This window comes from Phasianus colchicus, chromosome 20 (assembly GCF_987193195.1).
Source record: "Phasianus colchicus chromosome 20, bPhaCol1.hap1.1, whole genome shotgun sequence".
Lineage (NCBI taxonomy): Eukaryota > Metazoa > Chordata > Aves > Galliformes > Phasianidae > Phasianus > Phasianus colchicus.
The window spans coordinates 6,341,832-6,350,405 of NC_143455.1; the positions used below are offsets into that span (position 1 = coordinate 6,341,832).

The window sequence follows — 8,574 nt, forward strand, 5'->3', positions numbered from 1 at the left end:
GAACGCATGCAGCTGCATTTTGGGGAATGGAGCCACCCTGCACGTGGGATTCTCCTCTCATTGGTGACACCAGAAACCTTTGTGCCCCGGCACCGTTGTGCCACAGCAATGAGCTCCCGAGCACGTACGGCCACGGCATCTGGAGCCGTATCTCCCACTCGCCACCCCTTTATCCCCCGGTCTGGCTGCATGCACAAAGGCGCCAGACGCTTTGGAATATGCAAGAAACGCCGCATTAGGCAGATTCGGGATAATCTTGTCTCTCCCGCCCCTTTTCTCCCACAAAGGTCTTGCCTTAATCTCCGGCGGAGGCTGCGCAGCCCTGAACCCTCAGCGCGGTGCCGCTGCCCCGCACCCATCGCGTGGGGCTGCCGAGGGGCTGGGGCTGCGGGGCTGGATGGGGACAGGCTGGGGACGGCAGAGGGCGAGTGGGGGCGACACGGCTGCGAGTGGTCAACGGTGCTCCACCAGGGCTGAGCCCATTGACTCCTGGCTGCTCAGTTCGGCTTTAATTCCCTTAATTAATTACAGCCTCCAGCCCCGGTTCCTACGCTGGGGGTGCGGGCTGCCCCCGCCCACTGCTGGGCCTGGAGGAGGGAGAACCGAGCTCCTGGCTGCCCCACGGGGGGAAGAGTCACACGCGTGGATGCCCGCACTCCGCATAGAGGATCTCTCTCTGGGGTTGGGGTATCCCAGGGAGGACCCCCAAAAAGGCCGCATCCAGGACAAGGGCTGACCACCCCCCAGCCCCACTCGGGTTTGAATGGAGGGAGTGGGGCAGCCCCGTGACGTTGCGCGGCTCCATTGGCCCGGGCGGGGCGATGACATCATTCGCGCCCGGCGGTAGTGGAGGGGGTGCGGTTTCGCTCCGGCTGGGCTCGGCTCGGCTCGGCTCGGCACCGGGCGGCACAGCCATGGGTCGGGCGCGGGACCCGGGCGCGCAGGTACGAGGGGGTCGGGCAGCTCTCCGGTACGGCTCAGCCCGGCACGGCTCGGAACGACGCGGCACGGGGGTGGGATGGCCGGGCCTTGGCTTTGCTATTGTCCGAGGGAGGGACGGGGCGCGGCGGCACCGGGGCAGGCACCGAGCTCGGACCGCTCCGCTCCGAGGGCCGTTGGGAAGCTCCGGGCCGTGCGGTGCCGGCTTCGTCGTGCGGATAGAGCTCCGGTAGGCAGGGAGCCCTGCGGGAGGGGTTCGGTAATCGGGAGCGGACCCGGGCTGTGGGGGCTGGCAGCGCCGTGGCCCCCACCTTCTTCCCCCTTCGAACCGGGAGCAGCGTTCGGGCTGCAACCGGTGGGGGTTCAGGCGGGTGGGATGCGGGACCGGGGGGGTCCGGAGCCGCCACCACCGCGGGTGGGGTCCCAGGGCTTTTCCGAGCCCTGTCCCAGCTCCAGGCCGGGTGGGTGAAGGAGTTAACAGGATGCGGCGCCTCCGGAGCTCTATTTGCCCAGCCTGGGGCACCGGTTCACCCCGCCCGAGTTGCGGGCTCCGGCCCCAGGGCTGTCCCGGCCCTGGCACGGCTCGACCCAAACGCGCTGTCCCGGCCCGGTTCGCAGAGCCCCGCGGCGCGGTGCCCAGGCCGGGCTCTGATTGCCCACCCCGTCGAAGTCCCGAACGCTGCGCTCATGCGGCCCTTCTCGGAAACGCCGATCCTTGGAGCGGCTCCAGCCGCACCTCTGGACTCGCTGGGACGGGGCGAAGCGGGTGCTGAGTCACACAGAATGGCTTGAAATCCCCCTTCGGCTCTGCTTCCTGCAGTCGGGGATGGGTCAGGGTTTCCCAGCCGTCCCGTCCTACTCTCCTGTAGCGCTCAGCACTCCCGGGGGACGCATTCTGGGCATCACGGGGGCTTTCTCAGCTCTGCAACTTGAGCGCGGGGCTCAGAAACCTATTGCGGTGTGGGGAGGCGCTGCCAGAGGCGAGCTGGGGGGGTTGGAAGCTGCTGGTGGGGAGAGGGATGCAGCCTGCGCTGCCCTGGCTTGACCCCAGCAGCCCCGGTGTCGGTATGGATGTTTCCAAGTGCCGATCTATAGGCTGTTAACGCGGGAGCTGAGATCGTTAGCTGTCTGGGGGGTAAGGGGGGGGGGGGGGAAACTGAGGCAGGGAGAGGGGCAGGGAGCGACGCACCGATCTCGGGACACGCAGTAAACAAATCTGTTTTGGACGCGGCTCCCTCGGAGACCGTGGAGCAAATCCAAGTGAGGTTTAATGCGGGGTATGTTCGTGAGGTTGGGTGATGGTGTGGGAGGTGGGGGGGAAAGACTCCTATAGCGGGGGGCGGCCACCCCCTCGGTGCCACGCTGTGGGGTGAGCTGTGAGCAGCCCGGCGGCGTTGTGCTGACCGCGGCCGTCTCTCCCTTTGTTCGCTGGGTTTTGTCTGAGCGCAGGCAGCGCGGGGCCCCGAGCCGGCCGGTGGGGTTTGGGCAGGTGGGGTGTCGGGGTGAGCCGTGGGAAGCCGGGCTGTTTATTTCCCGTCCACCCCAGCGAAACCGCAGGAATTTGGAGCCTGGAGGAGGTCAGGAGGGTTGTTTAGCCCCGGTATCCTGTCAGACCCTGGCCAACCCCCGTTGATGCGAGTGACGGAGCGAGGAGATAACCTTTCCCCTCGGAAACGTCCCCTCCGTGGCTGCGGGCTGCTTCTTGGCCCTTCAGCAGGAGGGTTTTGCTCCCTTGCGTGTAATGGCGCGTCCTGCCCATAGCTCCCCGCTGAACTCTGGATGCAGCTCTTGGGCGTCAGCGCTCCCTGGGGGGAACGCCGCTTCGTTTTTTGGCACCGCCAGGCTGGCGCTTCCCCGGGTCAGCTCTGATTTACGCGCAGATAGCTGCAACCAGCGCCGAGCTGAGCCGTCCCGCTGACCCGAGCTCCGACCGCTGAAGCCTCTTCTGTGCATCCCCTGACTGAGCCGCGGCGGTGCCAGCAGACAGGACCAGACCTGTCACCCACAGCGGAGAGCAGCGCTCACCGGGCGCCTCCTCGTCCCACGCGAACAGGACCGGCCTCCCCAGGCCTGGCGGGGCTCACCGGGGTGTGATAGCGCTGGGACCGGAGGTGGCAGGGCGTCATCTGAGAGAGAAGCGTCTCCGGCAGCCGTCTGCCAGGCAGCGACATCAAAGGGCTGTGCGAGACGGCTGCCCGGGGCGCGGGGGGGGGGAGCAGCGTCCCGTGAGCGGGGCTGAGCGCATCCTCCCTGCCCCGGAGCTGTACTGGAGATGGACCGGTCCTGTGCTGCCCCTGCCCCAGCGCCCGGCAGGGTGGGGAGCATCCTCTGATCTCGGGGCTGGAGGCTGCTGCCTGTGGCATGTGCGCAGCCCGGCTCGTTAGGATCCGGCTGGGCTGGCTGGGATGGCTCTCCCAGCCCGGGAGTGGGGTGAGCCGGAGGCAGGGTGTGTGGGAGCGTGGCTGGAGTGGTGTTTCCCTCGCGTGCACCCATGTGCCATCCATGTTCTTTTGCCTTGTGGTCCCCAGTGAGTGACTGGTGCTGAGTGGGGTGAGATGGGGATGGAAGTGGCACCAGGTTGAAGTGGTCCCCACTGCCAACCCTGCATGGGGCTGGCCGGGACTTGGCTCTCCTCTGTCTGCAGGATCTAGGCTGAGCATTCATTTGCAGAGGAAATCAGGGATGCAAGGCTCTTGCTGTTTTGAGCTCAAGGTTCTTAAGGGTTGAGAAGCAGGGATGAGGCAGAGTGTAAACCGCTGCTTTGCTTTCTCCCTGTTGCCTTAAACCCTGCTTGCAGGTCCCATCCTATCCACATCTCCAAAGCCCTGCCTGGACTCGCTGCCACCCGCTATGCCCAGAAATGGGCAGCACTGCCAGCCCTGCTGTACCGCTCGGGTTTCACAGCCATGATCCCAGAGGCAGCAGGAGAGGCAGCTGTGGAACTGCTCTGGCCTGGTTTCCTTTGTGAAAGCATGCACAGCGTGAATGTCACAGGATCTGCTCCTTGCCCTGAGCGAGAGCAGGAGAAGAGGGCTCTGTGCCCTGTTCCCTCAGTGGGATGGGGCTTGGTGGAGGTGGCTACTCCAGATTTGCCTTTATGGGAGGCTGGGGGCAAAGCTCTGAGGGAGATTTGGGCCACTATGAAATGTTTTTTTGGGCTGAAGCCTCGGGGATGGGGTGGGGGGGCATGGGTTGTTTGGAGGCTGATGGTGATGGAGGGCGGCTGGACGGGGAGGCTGCGCCAGTAACGCTTCAACTCCTGGCGGCCCCTTCACTGCAGCTTGCAAAGTATCTTGCAAATGCTCAACTTGGCCCCGAAATCTAAATACAAGGGAGGGACAGTCCCCAGATGGCCTAAATCAGCCAGCACGGTTGCCTGGCCCAGCTGGGGAGCTTGCCGGGAGTGTTTGTTTTATGTAAAACCAAAGGCTGCAGGAATGCTGGCCTGAAAGGAGAGCGTGCAGAGGGAAATGTCTGCACCGTGCACATGCAGGAGCTGCTGCTGGGAGTGGGGGGGGCTCTGAGAAGCTGATGGACTGCATGGGGGCATGGGGAGGAGCCCACCCAGCTCTGAGTTTGGGGTGGCTGCAGTGTATGGGAAGGGTCGGTGGGAAACAGAGCAGCTGTTGGGAAACAGAGCAACTTCATCCCTGCTGCTGTGTCCCTTCAGCTCTGGGGCTGCCATGCAGCGTGCTGGCTCTGAGCAGGAGCTGTGTGAGTGAGGCAGGGAATGGGACTTTGCACCTGTGTGGGATCAGAGTGCACCATGCCCAGATGGAATGAGCTCGGCTGAGTGGTGAGGGACAGCCAGGTGTCTTGGGGCAGGTTTGGGGCATGTATGTGGGTATGTGGCTGGGTTTTATTGGGACCTTGTTGCCATATCGACCTATGGGCTTCTCTCCCCTCCTGTCCCACAGAGCTGGGCATGGCTGGGGGACACATGGAAGAGCTATTGTCCCTTTCCCTGTGAGAATGGCTGTGTCGGCAATGCTGCGGTGCCCGAGTGGAGGAAGAGGGCGGCTGTGAGCTCTTCCTCTCTGGCTCTTCCTCACCTGGGACCACCTGGGGCTGCCTGACGCCACGGGATGCAATGATGTGGTCGCTGTCCTTGTTCCCTCCTGCGTGGCCACCGGGGCTGGGCTGAATGGGGCCGGTGGTGGCACTGAGGATGGAGATGGCTGTAATGGTGCTGGGCGGTGGGAAAGAGGAAGGGAGAGGCCCTTGGTCATCTCTGCTGTGAGCTGTAACCCCTGAGTCACAGCAGTGACGATGAGGTGGCTGTGCAGGGGGGGTGGGATGGGGGTGCAGTGAGAGTGGCACAGGCACATGAGGGATCAGCACCAAGGCACAGAACGGATGGCTTTGGGGTCCCCCGTGTCCCCCACGTCCCCATCCTGCCACATGTGCCACCAGGTGCACGAGGCTGCAGGAGCTGTCCCTGATCTGCTCCCCTCAGCCTGGTGGTGCCTCCCGGGGGCTCCTTGCACACTTCCTGCCGTCTGTTTCCAATTCCTCCTGGCGGCTGCTCCTCCCCGCTTTCTTTCAATTAAAAAAAAATAAAATCCCAGGCATCCTCTCAGTGTGCAGCTCCTGGAAATTCAGTGCTGCCGTGCCCTACTCTGGTGGGCTGGGGCTGTGCGGGGAGGGGCAGTGGGTGCCCTCGTTGTCCCTCTTTGTGTGTGCCCCAAAGTGTGGTGGTGTCACCCGAGGAACTCTGCTGCAGACCTGGCTGCTGTGGGGATCAGTTTGCTTTTCTGAGACTGTGGGGTGAGAGGGGTCTGCGGGGTGGGGTGTCGTGATGCTGTGATGGTTCCCCAGGTTTGCCATCCTGGATCTGTCTCCAAAGCAGCAACAAAGTGCGAGTGTTCAGGGAGAAGAAGGGACATGTGGGTGCCTGCAGCTTGGGGTCACCATGGGACAGGACAAGGGGACCATGGTGCCATGCTCATTTCCATCAGGGACTTTCATGCTGCTTCTCCATGCTCAACTCTTTGTCTGCTTTGTGGATGGGGACTGGCACCACTCTTCTGAGAAGACAGAGCAGGGTGTGGGTGGCTTGCTGGGGTCTGAGGCCCCATCCCCCTTGGAATGCTCTGTGTGTGAGGGATTTTTCATGCAGGATCAGAGTCATTTGTGGCCATGGCGTTGTGTTTTGCAGCCTGGTAGTATGAGGGCTGGTGTCAGCAGGGCTGTGCCTGTTGTTTTAGGATGAGAAGTGGTGGCCTCACGTTGCACCAGGGGAGGTTCAAGTTGGATATTAGGAACAATTTCTTCTCAGGATGAGCGGTTGGGCACTGGCACAGCTGCCCGGGGGGTGGGGCAGTCACCATCCCTGGAGGTATTCCAGAACCATGGAGATGTGGCACTTGAGGACAGGGTCAGTGGGGCACCAGTGGGTGGGTTGGGGGCTTAGAGGTCTTTTCAATCTTAATGATTCTATGATTCCATGGTGTCTTCGCCTGACTGTGTCCCTGTCCTGTCCCCTAGCAGTGACCCACTGGTGATGCCGGGTGCGACCCTGTGCGTGGAGCAGCAGCTGTGAGCAGCAGCCGAGCCCGCTGGCCGTGCTGCCCACCACCAGCACCATGCCCATCCTCAAGCAGCTCGTCTCCAACTCGGCGCACTCCAAGCGGCGCTCGCGGGCCGACCTGACGGCAGAGATGATCAGCGCACCGCTGGGGGACTTCCGGCACACCATGCACGTGGGCCGGGCCGGGGATGCATTCGGGGACACCTCGTTCCTCACCAGCAAGGCTGGAGAGCCAGAGGTAGGTGAGGAACCGGGGGCCTCCAAGCCGGGGCTGCTGTCCCGCCGCTTCCGCAGCAGCAAACGCTCGCAGTCGGTGACGCGCGGTGACCGGCGGGACATGCTGGGCTCGCTGCGCGACTCGGCGCTCTTCGTGAAGAATGCCGTCTCCTTGCCGCAGCTCAATGAGAAGGAGGTGGACAGGAGCGCGGGGCAGCTGCCCAAGAGCCTCTCCTCCAGTCCTGTCAAGAAGATGCCGGAGGAGATGAGCCCTGAAGAGCAGCAGCGTCTCAACGGGGCGGCTGCCGGGCCGCTGAGCCCCGGTCTGGATGAGCGCGACTTCGGGGACATCACGGAGCTGCCCGTTGTGGTGGCCAAGAGCGGGGCTGGCATGAAGCACGCCGAATCCATCATGTCCTTCCACATCGACTTGGGGCCCTCCATGCTCGGCGATGTGCTGAGCATCATGGATAAGGAGCAGTGGGAGCAGGATGAAGACCTCGAGGCAGAGGAGAGCCGTGAGGAGGGGGATGTTGCTGTACCCGGTTCTCCAGTGGCCGCACAGAGCCAGAGTCCATCCCACAGCGCCGGCGGCCCCAGGGACAGCAGTGCAGCATCCAGCTGTGCCTCGGGGCCGGGGGAGCGCAGCCCCCTCCCAGTGGGGGCCCAGAGTCAGCGGGGCCCTCCGAAGCGCCCTGACAAGGAGTTCTCCTTCGCCGATGAAGATGATGATGAGATCAGGGTATAGGGCGGGCGGTGAGCTGAGGGGACTGGTTCTTATTTGTGATTGCTTGGACACAGGGATGGGTGACCCAGTGCTGGAGCTGGTAGCACCAGGAACACTTTGCTCCTCTCCCTCCTGGAGTGCCGGTGCCATCCCATGGTGATTGGATAGTGCTGCCCTGGGAAAGCTCCAGCGAATCCCTGGACAAGGAACAGACTCAATCTTGATTCTTTCTGTTGGACTTTGGATGCTAGTGCTTTTTTTTCCTTTTCTTTTTTTTTTCCCCTGCCCATGTAAAGCGTTATAGGATCAAACAAGATGAGGCTTTGAGGTTTTAGTCCCTCTAGTAATATATATATTTTTTTTCCACCATAAGGTTTTTACTGCTCTCCGATTTGTACTTAACTTTCTTTACTCTTGCTTTTGTTTTTTTAACGGAGGGGACATTTCCCATGAGGAAGGACTCAAACTCAGAGCGCTGGGACAGCTGGCAGCTCTGGGTTTCTTAGGGACTTTCTGCAGTCTGAGAGCCTCTGCCTTTGTGCTGCAGTGGGGACTTGCTCCTCACACTTCAGATGGATGCTCCATCCCAGCAGTGCCACGCTCCGTATGGCCCTGGCACCAATTGTGCTGGGGACACCAAAAGGACCGTGGGTCTGTGCCCTGGGGATGAATGCCTGGGACCCCCACCAGTCCAGCATGCTGGTGGCTGCTGCCGTGGGGCTGTGCTGGTGCAGGTGGATGGAAGAAAAAGGTTTTATACCATGTATGTAAAAATGTGAAGAATAAACGAAATGTTAGTGACAGCAGTGGCTTGAGTTCCTATGGGGTGAGATGTGGGTGGCTGCCTTCTTCTACATCAGGTCCAGTATGGGGATGGGGTTTCTCTGTGCTGCTTCCAGACTTCATGCTGTTGCCTCCTCCCAGGCCCTGTGGCTGCTCCCTGGCTCAGAGTGAGGCTGTGCCAACCTGGCTTTGTGTTGGCACCTGTGGCTGTGCTCTATCTGCCCATCAGAGCGGAGCTGCCTGCCGTGGGGGAAGCGGGTGAACTCCTGCTGGCCGGATCTGGCTCTGGACTGTGCCCTTCCGGCCAGCCCTGCTCATGCCAAGGGGTGACCATGCCAAGTGGCCTCTCCTCCTGCAGCCTGCTTCCTTCAGCCAGCGA

At 62.3% G+C, this 8,574-nt stretch overlaps 1 protein-coding gene across 3 annotated transcripts; it reads left to right on the forward strand.

Moving 5' to 3' along the window:
- Nucleotides 1–800: 800 nt before the first annotated feature.
- CDC42EP4 (CDC42 effector protein 4) lies at nucleotides 801–8,215 on the forward strand. Of its 3 annotated transcripts, XM_031598867.2 has the most exons (3): nucleotides 801–944; nucleotides 6,427–6,707; nucleotides 6,867–8,215. In XM_031598867.2, the coding sequence occupies exons 2-3, from the start codon at nucleotides 6,525–6,527 to the stop codon at nucleotides 7,431–7,433; spliced, it is 750 nt and encodes a 249-aa protein (XP_031454727.2). In that variant the 5' UTR covers nucleotides 801–944; nucleotides 6,427–6,524; the 3' UTR covers nucleotides 7,434–8,215. The 3 variants fall into 3 exon arrangements, with proteins under 3 accessions (XP_031454727.2, XP_031454724.2, XP_031454725.2); XM_031598864.2 differs by having other exon boundaries at nucleotides 6,427–8,215; XM_031598865.2 differs by having other exon boundaries at nucleotides 6,430–8,215.
- The last annotated feature ends 359 nt before the right edge of the window (nucleotides 8,216–8,574 follow it).